The sequence below is a fragment of the Anabrus simplex genome, chromosome 12, assembly GCF_040414725.1.
Source record: "Anabrus simplex isolate iqAnaSimp1 chromosome 12, ASM4041472v1, whole genome shotgun sequence".
Classification (NCBI taxonomy): domain Eukaryota; kingdom Metazoa; phylum Arthropoda; class Insecta; order Orthoptera; family Tettigoniidae; genus Anabrus; species Anabrus simplex.
Genome location: NC_090276.1, coordinates 24,330,864 through 24,350,548, shown reverse-complemented (window position 1 = coordinate 24,350,548; position 19,685 = coordinate 24,330,864). Strand labels below are relative to the sequence as shown.

The following is a 19,685-nucleotide window of genomic DNA, read 5'->3' as shown; positions in this document are numbered from 1 at the left end:
TGAACAAGGAGACTAGATATAGACACTCCAAAACACTTGGCACACTTTCATACATTTCACATTTGCAAACATACACAAATGAAAACATGACAAGTTTTGAGAAGGTGGCTTATAGCACATCCTCACAAGGTATAGTAATTTCATTTGTACTATATATACAACCAGTGGTGACTTCCCTGAATAATGAATTTGTTTACACCACACTCATAACATATTTTCAGAAGTATAAGAAGCAATGCAGCCATTGAGGGCAGCTGCAGCAAGAATGGGTCTACACGGGTTAAAGGCCACATCCATTACCACTTCACCAAGTCCGCAAAGCTTGTTCAGGTACTCGGCACACTTCCTTGTATCATATATGTATACCTACCAACAAAAAATGGGTTGAGGTTAAGACCAGTACCATTTTATTTAACAGATAACAGTAAAGAATGACTTATGGGGGTACATTATGAAGGACAGTAAGTTTCTCATTCCATCATCCTTAATACAATGGCATGCTACACAAATATAAAAAAATATACCAACCGACTTCAAAGAAATACCTTGCAAAATTCTATTGAGAAAGTCACTTTAAGTAAAATACTATATTTTGTTCTGTAAAGCTCGTAGCTATCAACAGATTGGAATAATTGCACTACTCAGTCATTTCATATGTTTAATATTGTATTATAATAATAATAATTATTATTAGAGCTGTCGATATATCAATACATTTTTTATTTTTTTGCAAGTTGCTTTACATCGCACCGACACAGACAGGTCTTATGGCGAAGACAGGATGGAAAAGTGCTGGGAGTAGGAAGGAAGTGGCCGTGGCCTTAATTATGGTACAGCCTGATGTGAAAATGGAAAAACCACGGAAAACCACCTTCAGGACTGCTGACAGTGGAGTTCAAACCCACTATCTCTTGAATGCAAGCTCACAGCTGCGCGACCCTAACCGCACTTAAGTGACTGCATCTATTGAACTCGATGATTAAAATTGTTATTTCAACCGAATACCTTTAATCGATTATTCTAATTTTAATCGGGTACACACAGTATTCTTGATAGCTTTATTTAAATAAACTGTAGAGTGTGGATTGCACACCGAAAATAGCTATCAACAGATTGGAATAATTACACTACTCCTAGAATTATATTTCTTGCATTATCAGTGAAAACAGTGACAACTTTGTCTTCCAAATGCCATTCACGAACTACATCTTCAAACTCTTATATGCAGTTGGCGGCATTGTGGTTTTCTCTAACATGTTTAACGTGTACTGTTGAATTGCGATATTCCCCATTTGTATCAATCCAGTGAGCTCTAATATCCAAGTAGCTATGGTTAGATATGTGAAATTAATAAATTCTGCTTTTTTCAGTTCATCTAATAATTTTGATCTTTCTACGTAATGAAACTTCTTATCTTTTTATTTATTTATTTATTTATTTATTTATTTATTTATTCATTTATTTACTGTGTCTGTAGAGGGCCGATGGTAACTGAGAGACGAGAGCTTCCCGTAAAACCTCTTTAGTGCCACGATAAGTACTACGTGGCCTACTATCCTGTACAATCTACTTCACTAGTTTATTCATAATTTCAGTTTCCATATTAGAGCACACAGGCTTCACTACTAGGTGGTCCATCTTTGACTAAGGAGATTAACTAGTAGTGACACTAAGAGATGCAGATACACTTTGGAAGGGATGAATATGTTTAAGATGATATTGAAGACTATTTGTACTTCCAGCATAACTGAATGATTTTCCGCACTTTTTACAAAACACCGTTTTTCTTTCTGTCACTTTACAACAATCGTTTTGTTTAAGTCTGGAAATTTGACCGAGATTTCCTTGCATCGGTTCATAAGCCATGTTTGTAACTGAAGTTCTCAAACAATGAATGCGAATTCTGAATAACAACCACACACGAACTGAGGGTTAAGTTGTCACACTTTATACTGTGTCTTTTCAGAAATTGGTATCCGTCCATTTGCATATTACCTGGAAATTCCTTAATGACAGACTCTTCAAGTACCTTCCCCACATCTATCCATTATGCCGCCAGACTGTGTTTTGCAAAGATCCGCAATATACAGTACTACAATTGCCTGACCGGTATTTCCTTTACAATAGTTTGTAAAAGCAATGGTCATAAGCCTCGTTTTACTAGAAAGAAATTTTTGCTATTGGCTTTAAAAAAAGAAGCCAATAGCAAAGAAATTAAGAAGGTATGATTCCTATTACATATTGTGAAGAAAAGATATGATCATCTTATTTAACGACCAGTCAATCATAGGCCTACAATAGATGAGGCTTACATACCAAATGGAAAACAACAACACAATACACAAGTTTTGTGCCACGAGTTTCTTGGTCTCAACCGAACATGACTTCATGACATCACTATCACCGCAATACAAGATTCAGTAACCATACTCCACAATCATCTATATAGCATCTGATGAGCTGTAATCATGCTATGTTCCAAATTAATTTCTGAGGTTTGTGACGATTGTTTTTGTTGCCATTGATTCTTTCACGGCCTGTACTTATAGATGATACTGTATAGGCTTTTGGGCTTATGCTGTGTCAAGAAAATAAGGTGAAATTCTTTATGTTTCACAGAGAACTGTGCTTTGCAACATCAGAAGAAATCTAGACTGTCCACGAGAAAGGCTTCTTAAACACTGACTTTTAAAAATTTAGATGTTATAATAGAAGTGGAAATGGTACGTTCATTCGTCACCAGACGGCTCCCCAGACGTGGCACAGTGCTAGCATTCGAAGCGGAAGCTGACCGAACCATCAAAATCAGTCTAAGAGGGTCATATAACATGTGTACGTAGAATATGACATTGACACAAGCCTGGAATGAAACATCTGCCGATAAGGAATGTACGAATTTGGAAAACACCGAGATGAAATAACAATAGTGAACGGACAGGGAAGGGAACTACCTACTTAAATCCTTAATGGCTGGCCACCAGGTATTACTCAATTGATAGCCAGTATTCCTGTTGAAATTGTTAGGACAGTTGAGATTTTCTTCTGATGACGCAGAGCAGAGTTCTCTGCAAAACGTAAAGAATTTCACCTTATTTTCTTGACATGGCATAAGCCCAAAAGCCTATACAGTATCATGTCTATGATTATTATTTCTATCTGGCACATTCTAGCAAATTCACCAATGACTTGGAAGACAAAATTATTTTGCTGTTTGCTGTTGATATGCTTTGTCCTCGTTGCAGCCTCCTCATAGGGGAAGTATATTAATTAATTTTAACTAAATGAATTGTTTACCACACTACAATTTTAATTGGCTCAATTAATCAGCTAAAGCACATTGATACAGATGTTGATTCCCATAGGGAACCTGAAATATTTGTCCCGAATGAGTAAATATATTATAAATTTATTATAAATGTATATCATCTGATGGCCAGGCAGGCATCAAGTTTTGAAAATGAGACAAAGTCTCTCATAGTGCAATGGCACTGCCGGTGGCTCTAAGTAGCCTACACAGTGTCCTTCGCGGTATGCACTAGCCAAGCGTCTTGGTAGCTGTGCTATTTACCAACTGATGAGCCCAACTTAGCATACTGGGGCAAAACGCTGGGAACCAGGAATGAGTTAGCTGGAAAATTTATAATGTCCAATAACGGACCAGCTATATTGGTACTGTACAGCACACTGATTGGTTAATCAAATTTTTAGATGAATCGATTAATTGCTTAAAGCGATGGCTCTAATTATTATTATGATTTCTTTATGAACAGATATATTTTTAAATTTTATTTTCTTACAATTTGCTTTACGTCGCACCAACACGGACAGATCTTATGGCGACGATGGGATAGGAAAGGGCAAGGAGTGGGAAGGAAGCTGATGATGATGATGCTGTTGTTTAAAGGGACCTAACGTCTAGGTCATTGGCCCCTAATGGTGCAAAATGAGATGAAATTAAAAGTCCAAAAGCCTCCACTGACCAGAATTCAAAATGTGAGGATGAAGAATGAATGGATGGATATGAATTTAAAACAATCAGTGGAACTGACCCACAGTGCCTCACATGCACAGAAGCTGACATAAAATAACAGTATTACTGACCAAGGGACTGCTTCTATAGCATGATACTGAATCAATGATGCTTGTAGTCGAAAGGGGTCCAAAATCCAAGTCATCGGCTCTTCATTATGGTACTTATCTCTAGAAAAGTAGAACAATGGTATTTGTCATGTTGCGGTACTAATCAAAAGTAGCGTAGGCTCGTGGTATTCCACACATTATGGTACTACTCACAGGTAATGAAATTCGCACATGTAATACAAACCTACGGTGTTTCGCACAATGTGGCGCCATTTACAGGCAACACAAACCTATGGTGTTCATCGCATAAATGTACTAACCAAAGGGACTTGCGCTATCCCGTGGTGTTTCTCATATAGTGGGTACTAATCATAGGCAAGCCATAACCATGGGTTCCCTCATCCCATGGTGTCACTCGGATAGTGCTACTAATCACCAGTACTGTAAAAGCCGCCGCGCTCTTTTGCTACTAATCACAAACCTATTCGGTACCTAACATAGTGGTACTACGCGCAAGTAAAAGCAACCCATGGTGTTCCCCACGTGGTGGTACTAATCACAAGTAGTTTCATGGTTCCAATACAGTCATCCCTTGGTCGCCTCTTTTAGTCGCCTCTTACGATAAGCAGGGGATACCGTGGATGTATTCTTCATCTGTGTACCCCACCCACAGGAGGGGTGTGTGTTTGGTCCACGAGAGGTATTTTATTTCCCTCAAGTCCGCTGGCAAGCCGATTAGGAACCCCTATCCGCCACCTGGGACGTGCCACGTGGGAGTATCACCTCTCCCCCTGCTACACCACCGTAGTAGGTTCATGGGGGAAGGAAGCGGCTGTAGCCTTGATGAAGGTACAGCCCCAGCATTTGCTTGGTGTGAAAATGCGAAACCACAGAAAACCATCTTCAGGGCTGCCGATAGTGGGGTTCAAACCCTGAATGCAACCTCACAGCTGCGCGACCCTAACCGCACGGCCACTTGCTCGGTCAGATATCTTTTGAAGCTGGCACCAATCTTTACTGCGATTCGCTGTAATAATCTAATCTACACCAAATATTACATACTAAACATAAACTGTTTGAAGATCTAGCAATTTGTTATGCCTGCCACTTTACCAGACCCTTTTGAGTGTAGCCGAAAATTGTAGAAGTCAACATTAGTGAGTGGGAAACCCGAGTAAAATAAGGACAGATATTTACATGGATGCTTTCATGGCCCGTAATTGAAGAGAGTTGGTTCAAAAGGTGCTATTTCCATCATAACGAAGTTGTGGGAAAAATGCAGGGAATGTATAATAAAAGGCACATGGAACATACCCATCATGGGGTAAGCATACCTGCCACCTTTCCCGATTTAGGCGGGAGACTCCCGATTTTCGTCACTTTTTCCCGCCTCCCGATTATTCCATTATTTCCCCTGATTTGAGCTTATTTTTTTTTGGCAAACTTCAAACATTTGTTTTCAAGTCCCACCATTGAATAGGTGGTATTAAAATTACTCCTTGTGTAAACTTGGAGATTTCAGCTTTGTACGCCAGCGGCTGCAAGTACTTCGCTCATTGGCCACTTTTAAATGAAATATATATGTTTATTAATACGAGAAATATGCACGAATGTGCGATGTTTATTGAAACATATCGTGACGCGTATATCAATTGTCAATCTCACGTGTTATGTTCATGTTCATTCACATCAGTCTAGTCGGTTCTAGAGACTAATTGCTAGATTTGGAGTATTTTTTTAGTAATTTAGTGACAGAATTTCAAAGATAGCGACTAGTGACATTTCTAGAGATTTTATGAGCTATTTGGAGACAATTCTGGTGGATTTTACTTTATTAGTTGATAACAATAGCATTGCGCTTTGCATAATGGCACAGGCACGTTATGCAATATATTAATCTATGCATTTGCTAAGTAATGGCATCTAAGTGCATGAATGATTCACGCGTGTGGAGGATGAGTTCATACTATTTTCGGAAGGCTTATCTGACCCGATCATCTCACTCACTTACTTCCTGTGAGGGAATAGAGATGTGTAATTTTTAGTCTTGTAGCCTCATATAGCAACAGTCGGGTTTTGAGATGAGTGTTATAATATATACCATAGTACTCCTGTATTGTGCAAGACAAGTAGAATAAGCAGTTTTGACCAATTGTATCTCCTGATTTCTCTGATTTTCATATCAAAATCTCCTGATTTTTGGTTTTATAAAGTTGGCAGGTATGGGTAAGGTACAAATGTTAAGGAATTACACCCTTTTGGTCTGGATAGCTCATGGCATTGAATAGTATTCAACTACTGCAATGCATATGGACGAAATACTAATTTTTACTTTGAGGTGGAAATACAATACAGTAGCACCTTTTGAACAGAAATTTCTCAATTGTAGACATAATAATAAGCTTCCCATCTATCAATCTATCAATTTATACAACTTGAATTGACACTTGTTTATTCCTTTCCGATACAATATCGTAAACTAGGTACTATAGTCGTGTCAACACAATTCATGCAGTCGAATCCCAGGAAGCAGCATCCCACGGGAAACGATCACTAGATAATATCATCCCAGCAGATATTAACAACTGTGGAGGCCTTCTTCTGTTTTCTTTTTTTTTTTTTTACGACGCACCAACACAGATAGGTCTTATGGTGACGATGGGACAGGAAAGGCCTAGGAATGGGAAGGAAGCGGCCATGGCCTTAATTAAGCTACAGCCCCAGCATTTGCCTGGTCTGAGAATGGGAAACCATGGAAAACCATCTTCCGGGCTGCTGACAGTGGGGTTCGAACCCACCATCTCCTGGATGCAAGCTCACAGCTGCGCGTCCCTAATCGCATTGCCAACTCGCCCGGTTGACACAAAGTGTTGGCCAAAATGTGAAGCTTGAGACAACTGTAAAGTTAGTAGTTAGTAGTTAGTAGGTATTCTTGACACCCAAAAGGCAAGTGTATCAAAATACAAAAGCTGAAGTCCAGAGGAAAACTCAGGTCATGAAAAACCAATGGTGGATATCTAAATCCCGTGAATTGCAACATCTACCTGACACAAACAACACCCATTCTTTCTTCAATGCACCTAAAACTATATATCGTCCATCTCACCATGGAATAAATCCCATAAAATCGAAAGATGATACTGAATTTAGAGACACAAACTCCATCAACTCCCTCTGGAAGGAACGTTTTGAAGACATACTGAACAGGCACACAAATTGATGACAACATCTTTACCCAAATTCCTCAGAGCCCTATATAAGACCACCTTGATGAAGCTCCCAGTCAATTAGAAGTGAAAATTGCCATCAGTCAACTCAAGAATAATAAGGCATCAGGAATGGATGGAATCCCTACTGAGCTCTTCAAGAAAGGGAACACATCACTAGTTCACCACATACACAAGCTCATTGACAAGATATTACAAACTTGAACCATACCTGGTGATCTAAAAGATGCCTTGATAGTAACCATATTTAAAAAGGGTGACATGGTGCACTGTGGCAACTATCGATGGATATCGTTGCTTTCTGCTACTGGCAAAATTGTCGCCAGAATTCTGACCAACCGCCTGAAACCATTGACCGAAACAATGTTGCCTGAAACTCAATGTGGCTTTAGACCAAATCGAGGCAAAACTGATATGATCTCCTCTGCCAGGCAGTTGCAGGAAAAATCTAGAGAACAATGTCAGTCTTTACATATGGCTTTCATTGATATCATTCAGGCCTTTGATTCAGTCAATTGAGAAACTCTTTGGAGGATACTATCCATAATTGGTAGCTCTCCAAAATTCACACAGATTCTTCAATTACTGTATGATGATATGAAAGGTGCTGTCCTTAACAACAGTGGACCTGGAGAACCATTTAAATTCGCAAAAAGGCTGTGTGACTGCGCCCACGCTGTTTTCAGTATATGAAGTATTGGTGTCATACTTCATCTGGTCAAAGACAAAATTCCACACGGGGTATAAATTGTATATAGGGCAGATGGAGGACTATTCAATCTTAGCAGACTGCGAGCAATCACCCTATTTATTACATCTATTCTTGAACTCCAGTATGCAGACGATAATGTTATATTGGCAAACTCTGAAGATGATCTTCAGCATATCCTGGATTCATTTAACGAGCCATATAGGAACATTAGTCTAGACATAAACACCAGTAAAACGCAAATTTTATATCAACGTAATGCTGCTGCTCCTGCTATCATGAATAAGGGAACCAGCTTAAAAAATATTTAACACTTTCCCTATTTGGGCAGTCACCCTTTAACAAATGCAAACATTGATGCTGGAATTCAATATCATCTCAAATGTGCCAGCGCAGCCTATGGTCATATGCGAATTAGGGTGTTTGACAACCGTTACATCAGTACTCAAATTAAGCTGCATGTATACCAAGCCATTGTTGGAACAACTCTACTCTATAGTTGTGAAACTTGGGTTACATACAGAAGGCACTTACTATACCTGGGAAAATACCATCAACACTGCATTAGGAGAATGCTAGGAATAAAATGGCAAGAGAGATGCACTAATGCAAGTGTTTTGGAGCAAACTAATGCAACCAGCATTGAGTCTCTCATAATAAAACACCAGCTTCGATGGACAGGTCATGTAATTCGCATGCCTGAGTCACGTCTCCCAAAACAAATAATGTACAGTCAGCTGAAGGACGGACAGAGAAAACAGGGTGGGCAACAAAAACTTTATAAAGATATATATATATTTTTTTTTGCTATTTGCTTTACATCGCACCGATACAGATAGGTCTTACGGAGACGATATAAAGATATTCTGAAGGTGAATCTAAAGAAAGTCAAAATGACCCTGAAAATTGGGAGATTGTGGCATTCACTCATCCAGAATGGTGTCACCTCGTGCACCAAGGGCATCTATCCTTTGAACTACAGCAGAGGAGGAAACTTCTGGCCAACAAACGTAATGCTACGAAAGAGCGTATGAATAGCAGAAGTATCAACCCTCAAGGACCAATGGCTACCCAAGACACCATGCGCCAATACTGTGGAAGAGTCTGTTGTTCCAGAATTGGATTATACAGCCATCAAAGAACTCATGTGATTTGAAATATACCATTGGAGGACAATCATACTTGTTAACTAGTGATAGCCTAATAACTAATAAATTATGCAAACTCTGTATGTCATCCCTTTTCAATTAAAAATGTCATGCAAATTATTTGCAGAATCTCAGAAGTTTCTGTGTACATACATTAAAAAAATCCATAAGCTCCGAATTGAGAACCACCTCCATTTTTTTGTAAATGGTACTATGGGTATTAAAAGAATAATTTTAAAAATAAAATGAGCATCATTTCAACGTGATTAAAAGGCCATGGTGATGTGGGGAGACGAATGCCACCATTGATCCTTAGCTGGGCTGTCATGGGTCATAAACTTCAGGGAACGACTTTAGAGAGAGCAGTTATCGATCTAGAGATTTTTTATGAAATTTTCTTGCGATCAATTTGAGCATCCCTTTCAATTATAAAAATAATTACACAAACTGATCATGGAATCTCACAGTAATCGCATACATACACTAAAAAGGAGGTTCTCAATGCCTCATTGTTGCCGTTTTATTGTAAGTTAATAAAAATAATGTTGGTATACGAAACCTCTCTACACAGGCCAACATACTTGCACCGCGCTTGTTGATACCATACCTGCCAACATTACAAAACCAAAATTCAGGAAATTATGATATGAAAATCGGGAAAAATCAGGAGAAATCAAATTGGTCAAAACTGCTTATTCTACATGTCTTGCACAATACAGGAGTACTATGTTATATATTATAACAATTATTGTCTCAAAACCCGACTGTTGCTATACACACCTCTATTCCCTCACAGGAAGTATGTAAGCGAGATGATTGGTCTCTAATAAGCCTTCTGAAAACTCATGCTCCACACATGTGAATCAGTTAAGCACTTAGATGCCATTACTTAGCAAATGCATAGATTAATATATTGCATCATGTGCTCGCACGTTTATGCGAAGCGCAATGCTATTTTTATCAAGTAATAAATTAAAATTTGCCACAATTGTCTCCAACTAGCTCCTAAAATCTCTAGAAAAGTCACTAGTCACTATCTTTGAAATTCTGTCACTAAATTACTAAAAAAGACTCCAAATCTAGCGACTAGTCTCTAGAATCAACTAGACTGCATGTGAACGAACACGAAAATAGCAGACGAGATTGAGAGATTTACAATCGATATAAGCGTCACGATACACAGGTTTCAATAAACATCACACATTCACGTGCATTTCTCGTATTAATAAACGTCAATATTTCATCTGAAAGCAACCAATGTGCGAAGGACTTCATGCCACTGGTGTACAAAGCTGAAATGACGGGATCTCTAAACAAACATTTGAAGTTCACCAAAAAAATAAGTTAAGATTGGGAGAAATAATAGAATAATCGGGAGGTGGGAAAAACTGTTGAAAATCGGGAATCTCCCTCCTAAATCGGAAAAGTTGCCAGATATGTGATTCATTACCTCTGTTGTTCTATTTACTTGTGTTTTTATTCTGTGTGGGTTGGTAATGGAATGAAATTCTCATAATTGATGGGAATTACACCATACCAGACTATGTGTTGGCGAATAGCAATGCTAGTAGCTATTCTAGTAATGGAGAATGGCATGTGCTACTCTTTATTAGGTTATAAAAGAATTAATTCTGGGGGTAGACTGGGAGGTCCCTGGACATCGTCATAAACACATCTCTCCTTTAAAAATAATTCCATGTTATGTTTTGCATCTTTTCTACTTCATCTTGTTATAAAGCTTACGTGAACGGGACTGGATTTCTACCGACCAAATGTTGTAAACTGACGTGTATGTGTTGCTGCTTCTGTCATTAACCATCTTCACTAGATGACAGTGCTGCTGCTGCTGCTGCTATTGTACTAAATCTAACCCGTCAGCAATGGGTTACAACAGTCAATACATTTTAAAAATAATAGTTAACATTCTGCCACATTATCTCATTTAAAGGACTTCATTTTTAGATCCCAGCCATAAAAAGAATAATAAACAATATACTCACACACTTATCTTCAGAACCGACCGCTACAAATCGACCACATGGACTAATGTCAATGCCGCTTGTATAAGCACGGCTCGTGTGTTGACAATATTTCTGGACACATCTGAGGAAAGTAAAATGTGAACAAGTTAAGTAGCCAGTTCTACCTATCTGCTACATTGCATTTACATTGCTTTACGAGACTTTACAAGACCCACTTGGAAATTACCACACTTTTAGTCCCATTAGAATGGAATTCACTATAAAAACACGTCACAAATAAACTAGAGAACACACTATCCAGTACACAAAATACACTAGACAAAAAATGGAACTCGCTCATAAACTTCGTCAATATAACCACCAAAACTGAAACCAACATCAAATCCAAAGGTTTTCATCTACCAGTTATGAACTTGAGTAAAGTAAGTCTTACCAAGGATGACCTTGAAATTCTAAGTAGTGGACCCCAACATAATTGGCCCACCACCTCCAAACATGATAGTTTAATTATCACTTTAGTAGAAACAGATACAGCAGTCAACAAATTACCCTTAGATAAACAGGAAGAGATAAAATACGTTATAAAAAAACTTTTATCTTATCATAAACAACTATTTAATCATAACACAGACCGATCCATTAATAAGTTAAAAACCTCAAAGAAAAATTAAAGGTTAATGACCTAATAGCAACTAAATCTGATAAAGAGAATACAATAGTGATCATGAAGAGGAACGATTATATTAATAAAACGCATTTGTTTTTCACGGAAAACAAATTTGATGTAATCAAGAAGAATCCCTTAAATAACATGCAAAAAGAATTAAAATCAATAGTCAATAATAGTACTTTCCTTTGCAATGATTTTGAAAAGAACTCATTGCTATGAACCCTAGGTTACCCCTAGCAAAATCGTTACCAAAAATTCATAATGGACAAAGAGTCAGGTGGGAAATATGATCATGTGCAACAGATCTATGACATAGCAATCATATACCGGCAAGACAAGTCCTGCCTGCACCAGGATACTCCACTGGAGCAGGTCAACCACTTTTTATATCTAGAAAGTATCCTCTCAACAAATGCTAACTGCTCACAAGATGTGGACAGGAGAATTGCTATGTCATACATCTGTCACACATGCTCATACTTCCCAGCCAACTCTTTGTCCATTGTTGGCAGGCTGTACATACGGGAGGTTGATAGTTTATTAAATCATATTTCCGCAGCAGCAGCAGCAGCAGCAGTGGCTCGAAATGGTGGCTCGTAGTCTTTCTTCCACTGTCTGTGAGGTTCAGTCTGTGATAAAGTTTCGACGGAAATTGCGATGGGCCATTCAAAACAAGACGCATGGAATGTTCAGTGCACGTGTTGTGCTGATCCATGGCAATCCTCATCCACATACAGCATCTGTTCTGCAGGAGTTTGGCTAGGAGATGTTCGATCATCCAACGTACCGTCCTGATCTTGCTCCCAGTGATTTCCAACTTTTCTTGCACCTCAAGAAATTCCTATCCTCCTATCAGCATTTTCACATGGACGAAGAGCTGAAGACGCATATCACACGCTGGTTCCAATCCCAGGAGGCAGACTTCTACGACACCAGCATACATGATGATGATGATGCTTGTTGTTTTAAGGGGCCTAACATCGAAGGTCATCGGCCCCACACCAGCATACAAAAGTTGATCTCACGATATGACAAACGTCTCAATTCTGGTGGCGATTATGTCAAAAAAATAGCTCCAACAATGCTGTATCGGATGTCAATAAAGATTTCCATGTATGCCATTTAAAAAAAATAAAAAATAAGGAAACTTAATTTGTGGACGGTCCTCTTTGAATAAACACATGCCAGTGTGGGAAGAGAGAGCAACAAAAAACGAGGAGAAAAGGATTATCAAAACATTAAGTCAAGAATCTTCTAAGGTCTTAGTCAAGCTAAGACATGGTGTCGTATCCCGGCCAACAGGTGAGACACCGAGTGGTGAGTGGAATCACCTGATGGCTAACAACAGTACTAAAAACGAAAGGGACGAAAGATGGTAATTTATAGGCATTAGGTAAGTTGGTTGTTAAGAGTTGAAACTCATATGATTTCCTATATATGTGCGTATATTGACAGATGATGTACAAAGAATATACACGTACAACTGAAGTCGGTCACTTAGTGTGACGTACTGGAACTAGCCTTCCTCAGAACGGCTACTCCAAGTAAATGCAAGTGGACTCAAACATTAGAGTGCCACTGAAATGCTAAAGCGATGTAAAAACAGAGTATCGTGGAGTCTCACAGAGATTCCTCAAGCTTTAAGTTGCCAACTAAGATAAAACGCAGAAGAACTAGGGCTTAAGTCGAGAATCAAAGTATGAATGATGAATACCAAGTGTTAGTACCACCGTTCAATTTGATCTACTAAGAAATATTCTAAGTAGCGAAACCTCTTGGAGATTGCAGGATACTATCCTCATTTTTCCGTATTGAAAGTCAGTTAAAGCAGAACAATAAAAGTTTGATTTCCACCTATTCAAAACTTTAAAAGCAATTATAAGATTAGGATCTCATCGTTATTTTATTGCTAAATTATTAAAAACATAGGACATGTTTCATTCAATTATTGAACATCTTCAGCTATATAAATTTTTAACGAGGTTAAAATCGGTAACATTATTCTAATAACTTGCAACTTATTGTTTACTGCTAACAGACTTAATCATAATAACTATTAAAATTCTTTTGAATATAAAACATTATTTATTACTCATCTTATTAAAACAATATTACTATTTGTAGTGTTTGAAACTTTAAAATCTTGATCTAAATTTGAAATACAATGTCACAAGTTAGTCAGATATAAATACATTTATAATCTGTTGAAGTTGTTGAATAACTTAAAATTATTTGTTGGATACACATTAAAATCTTTTTGCTATTATTGGTGTGAGCTTTACCACACTTTGTACCTTATGAATATAAAATCTTAGTGCACTTAGTGCCTTTGGCGGAGCTGTGGACGATCAAACCAGCCTTCGGGCTGAATACCCAACATACATGAGATAGGCTTCTCTCTTTATCTTTTACTTGTTCCTATCAACCATCATCTAGATTCTGTAAGTGGGTAAGCTGTAGGCTGTCCATAATCACATAGCTCTGCCATCTGTTGGTAATATTGTTAAGTATTATGAAGCTTTATGAGTGAGTGAGACACTGGACGAGGTCGCTGCTGAATTACTTAGTGAGTAGCTTCACCAGGCTTCATTACTTCCCGAACGAACTACTTCATTTGAACGATTCACAGTAAAGAGTGTGAATGATTGAAGTATGACCATGGTCATGCTAGTTCGGGACGGCATATATAGCAGGAGGAGATGTAAGTCTCCCTTAGTACGACGGCACTGCATTGTGCTTATCGCATGTATAGCTTGCAGTGGCGTCGCTACAGTCGTTTCAGCTGGCCAGTGTCTTGGGAAGGTGCGGATCCAACTGATGAGCCCATGCCGCACTGGGGCGAAACACTGGTAGTTTTTGACGATTGAGTTTCTTGAAATTTATTTATTTAATGAGTGAAGTAGTTCATACGAATGAATTGGTTTGAACCATCGCTACTGTAGTAGGTTACTTTTCATGTTTAGTCTCCCTTCATATGACGTGATAATGACAGATTACTGTAGAAACAGGGAGGAAAGAAAAAGAAAGAATATAAGGCTTAACACACACATACAAAAAAGGACAACGACAAAAACTACATCTTCACATGCTAAGACATGATGGTGTGCCTTCTCATAAATCACAGTCCTTCTTGTTCCGTTTACTTTTTTTTGGGCTATACAATAATACAAAAATGTGTGCCAAGAGATAATTTCATTACTAAGTAATTTAGTGACAAAAGAAGAGAGAGAGAGAGAGAGAGAGAGAGAGGGGGGGGGATTGACTTTTACTACATATTTTACTAATAAAGCAGACAAGTTTGCAAATTACCTGGCACTCCGTAAGTCCCAGAGTTTGGTTCCATCACACAAGGCAGCGGTGAGAAAAAGATCCATCATAGCAGGGGGATGAGTCACCGCATTGGATCCTTCCATCTGGCACAGTCGGTGTGGAGAGCGAGTGTGAACATCTCGTAACTCAAGAACAAACCGCTCAACATTCAGGTCATAGACCTGAACTGTACGATTGGAGCATCCACACAGCATCAAATCTGACAGGTAGGGTCAAGGCTGAATATTGGGAAGAATCATTACCAGCATGTTCAAATGAGCCAGGCCAGAAGCCTAAACCTCTACCATCTTCTTTCTTAAAAAAAAAAAAAAAATCACTATCATTTCACTATATGTCGCACCAACACAGACAGCTTTTATGGCGATGATGGGATAGGAAAGAGCTAGGAGTGGGAAGGAAGCAGCCATGGCCTTAATTAAGATACAGTCCCAGCATTTTCCTGGTGTGAAAATGGGAGACTACAGAAAACCATCTTCAGGGGCTTTATTAGGCCTATACATTGCTAGCCATTAACCGATTGGAGATGAAAGATGGGCACTGGCCGTCCTTGGCTCCTAATTAATGTAATGACGAAAGACGGGCGCCGGTCCGCTATTTAAATCTCAAATTTCTTATTCATAAATATAGATAGTGCTGATTATCAAAATCTAAAGCGTGTATTGAAGTGCTTGGAAGTTGCTTGACCACTATCGATTATTTCATGTAAGTAGTTTATCTTCGGTGGATATCTTTTCAGGTACGCCTGTGGTTTGTTTATAATCTGATCATGGAAGCGCCAAGACCTGAACGCAATGAAGTCTATCGAATCTGGTGAATTTTATGAGTGCGCGAACAAAGTTCTAAATCAGGGCCTCTCAAATGCCCAAAATCCACAGTGCAAATTGAAGCGCAAGAGCTCCATGCACTGTGCATCGGTTCCACTCGGCTCGGACAAACGCTTCGTCTCTGGGCTACTCGGCTCAGATTTGGAACGCTACGGAGCAAGTGAGGAAGAGGGAGACGGGGGGGGGGGGAGGGGACGAGCGAGACAGGCGTGGGAAAGAGAGAGACAGTGCTATTGTTCCAAATCGAGGAGTGTGGGTCTGCACTCTGGGCAACCAAGCAAAATCGTCTTTTGCACCGTGCACAGTGCATGCACCAGGCGCAGCACCCTGAGAGGTCCTGTTCTACATGAAGGTGACTGATATAAATGATGATCAATTTATCGTTCTACGTTGCGATTTTATTTTACGTAAATAAATATCACACGAGAACACGTTCACTTCCTTATATAAATTACTTTATTTATACTGTACGTCACAACACACAATTATACACAGTTGCAAATGACACTATATACAACACTCAATAGCGGAGTACCCTGAAGTCGATTCTGACAAGTACAGATATCAACAACACTGACGCGCGCACTATAACATGCTCTCTCTTGAATTCACTGCCTCACTCACTTGAGTCCAATACTCAGACTCTCTCACTGACTTGACAGCTCGATATTTATACTATTCGATCAACCATCTAGAATGATCGACTTCTGGAAGAGTTCTTACAACACTCTAATGGAACACACTCGAAACATCGATCAACCAGCTAGTCGAATGGGTACTCGAACTTTCCTCACTATTTACAAATGTACATGGAAATATCTACAACATTCATAATGTCTCTACATGTATCTGGATAATAAAACCTTACAGTAAGTTTCCAGAACCCTTCATATATACCAAATTATAGTACAATAAGTCTAACATACGAACATTATGGAATTTTTTACTGCTTTCGACTCTATAGATTTTGAGATTATACCGTACACAATACGTATTTGAGGTTATACAATTCTATACTACATATTTACAGGGAAATCGTATACTGATCATATTTAACACTTAATAAAAGATAATTTAGTTTTATAATTAAAATATATTAAACATAATAACATAACAACTGAAGGTTTTACACCAGTTACAGCATCGTACGTATGACAATTATCCCCCCTAAAACCTTCAACACCTATTCTGTACATTCCTTACTCTAGGTCTTAAGTTATATCTAGGTGTCCTTATATCTATTTCTACGTCTTTCTTAGTGATGAGGTCAGATTTGATATTAGGAGAAAACTGAATAAAATCCATGCATCAAATAGAAAACCACTACTTAACAATAGAAACCAAGAATACTCTGTAGAAAGAGAACATATAATTAACCTCAAAAAGAAAATTAAAGATATGAACCTTATTGTCACTAGGGCAGATAAAGGGAACACGACAGTAATAATGGATAAAACTGATTACATTGAAAAAACTGAAGAATTTTTCAAGAATAGCTCTTTTTCGGTGATAAAAAAAGATCCGACCCAAAAATTACAACATCTCCTGAAAGCAACCCTAAGAAATACGTCATTTTTATTCACAGAACAAGAGAAGACAAAACTAATAACCATGAACCCAGGACTACCAGTAGCGAAAGGTTTACCCAAGATCCATAAGACCGGCGTCCCCATACGCCCCATCATAAATTATAGGCTAAGTCCATTATATAAGCCAGGGCCTCTCAAACGCCCAAAATCTCACGCGTGAAGAGCGAGGCGCAAGAGCTCCGTGCACTGTGCATCGGTGCCTCTCGGTTGGCTCAGATCAACGCTTCGTCTCTGGGCTACTCGGCTATGCTCGACTCTACTCGGCTCAACTCAGCCCGGATTTGGAGCGCTACGGCGCAAGTGGGGGAGAGGGAGACAGGCGGAGCGAGCGAGAGAGGCGTAAGGAAAGAGAGAGTTAGCGCTATTGCTCCAAATCGAGGAGTGGGGGTCTGCACTCTGGTCAACCAAGCCAAGTCGTCTTTTGCACCGTGCACAGTGCATGCACCACGCGCATGCACCCTGAGAGGCCCTGATATAAGCTATCACAATTCCTCCAGAAATTTCTAAAAAAAGAACTATAATTTTTTGTCAAATAAGTCTGTGAAAAATACCAATGAGTTAGTTAAAAAACTAGATGACTTCGAAATGCAGACTTTCCACTCAATGCATTCTTTCGACATAACAAATATGTAGATGATATAGATGTTGATTCCATCAACATCTATATCATCTGATGGCCAAGCAGGCATCAATTTTTGGTAATGAGACAAAGATCTCATAGTGCATTGGCACTGCTAATGGCTACAATTAGCCTACGCAGTTGCCTCCACGGTATGCACTACTAGCCATGTGTCTTGGTAGGTGTGCTAGGTACCAACTGATGAGCCCAGCCTAGCATACAGAGGCGAAACGCTGGCAACCAGGACTGAGTTAGCTGGAGAATTTATAATGTCCAATAATGAACCATTTATATTGGTATTATAACAAATATGTATCCGAGCATCAATACCAAGAAACTTTTTCCAATAATCCAAAACAATCTAAATAAATATAACAACCTCAGTAAACTTGAGATCCAAGATTTCATGGAAATTTTGAAACTAGTAGTTAACACATTGCTGTCCGGCCCATCTGACGTATAACTGGCCCCTGTGGCCGGAAGGTTTTGGCAGAGACATGGAGTTATTGCAGGATATCATAATTTAATAATTTTAGGTTCATTCACAGTTATATCTGTCCACTTTAAAGTTTTTGGTGAGATTTTATATTTCGGTTCATTCTGGTATTGATATCTGTTTGATTCCTCCACCATATACGCCAACAAATCATTGACATGACAACCTATATTTTCAGGTTCACTCGGCAAAATTTTAACGCAAGGCGTCCACGAGAAAGACTCCAAAAACAGTATAATATCCTGTTAGGCCACTCACTGCCAGAAATAGGGAGAATATTATCAACAGTACTTACATCTAGACCATCTTTGCTATCTGAAGCATCAGGTCATTGCTCACATGGTGCAATAAACGTGTCATTCAACGCATCACTTCCACATAAATGCATGACACTAGCACTAGAATTATCATTAGAAATTCATCTTCACTCTCCTCACAATCACGGGAAACATATGACAAATTTATCAGCGTATAATTCATGTATAATATCACCGGGAGTCAGTCCACTGTTTTTGTTTACCGGGGCTGCCATTTTTGTTTACTAGCATTGATGGATACACGGAAGATATTCGAAGGCAAAAACAAATGCAACTGACGCACTAAAACGGGCAAAACCAGTACTAAAAGAAGCATAGTTTTTCTACCATTTAGGCACATCAACGATAATCTCCAAATAGTTCCTCAATAACCGTTAGATGGCATCAGAAGACAGACTTGCACAAACACGTATTTGTATGTGATCGGCTGCAGAGCACCGTGCTTGGAAACACGTATTGATACGTGAGTGGACAGCATTGTGTTAAGAATAATTTCTTCAGTTTCAATAATTACATACACCATCAGGATGGCTTAGCTAGGAGATCACTGACTTCAGGGATATTAGTTGAGATATATATTGACCATTTAGAGCATACAGCAATTAACAACAATAGTGACTTCGCGAACATAAAATTTTGGGCCAGGTTTGTAGATGACACACTCGTTATCCTTGACGAAAGAATTACTGATGCA

General features: G+C 38.8%; 1 protein-coding gene across 1 annotated transcript in view; it reads right to left on the bottom strand.

Annotated features, from left to right (window-relative positions):
• The window catches only part of LOC136884059 (WD repeat-containing protein 27), a 140,796-nt gene continuing 121,111 nt past the window's right edge, over positions 1 to 19,685 (bottom strand). The window contains exons 15-17 of the mRNA XM_067156084.2: positions 15,126 to 15,345; positions 11,165 to 11,267; positions 1 to 366 (exon numbers count right to left, since the gene is read on the bottom strand). Coding sequence (XP_067012185.2) covers positions 205 to 366; positions 11,165 to 11,267; positions 15,126 to 15,345 — 485 coding nt within the window. The 3' untranslated portion in view covers positions 1 to 204. The remainder of the gene's footprint in view (positions 367 to 11,164; positions 11,268 to 15,125; positions 15,346 to 19,685) is intronic.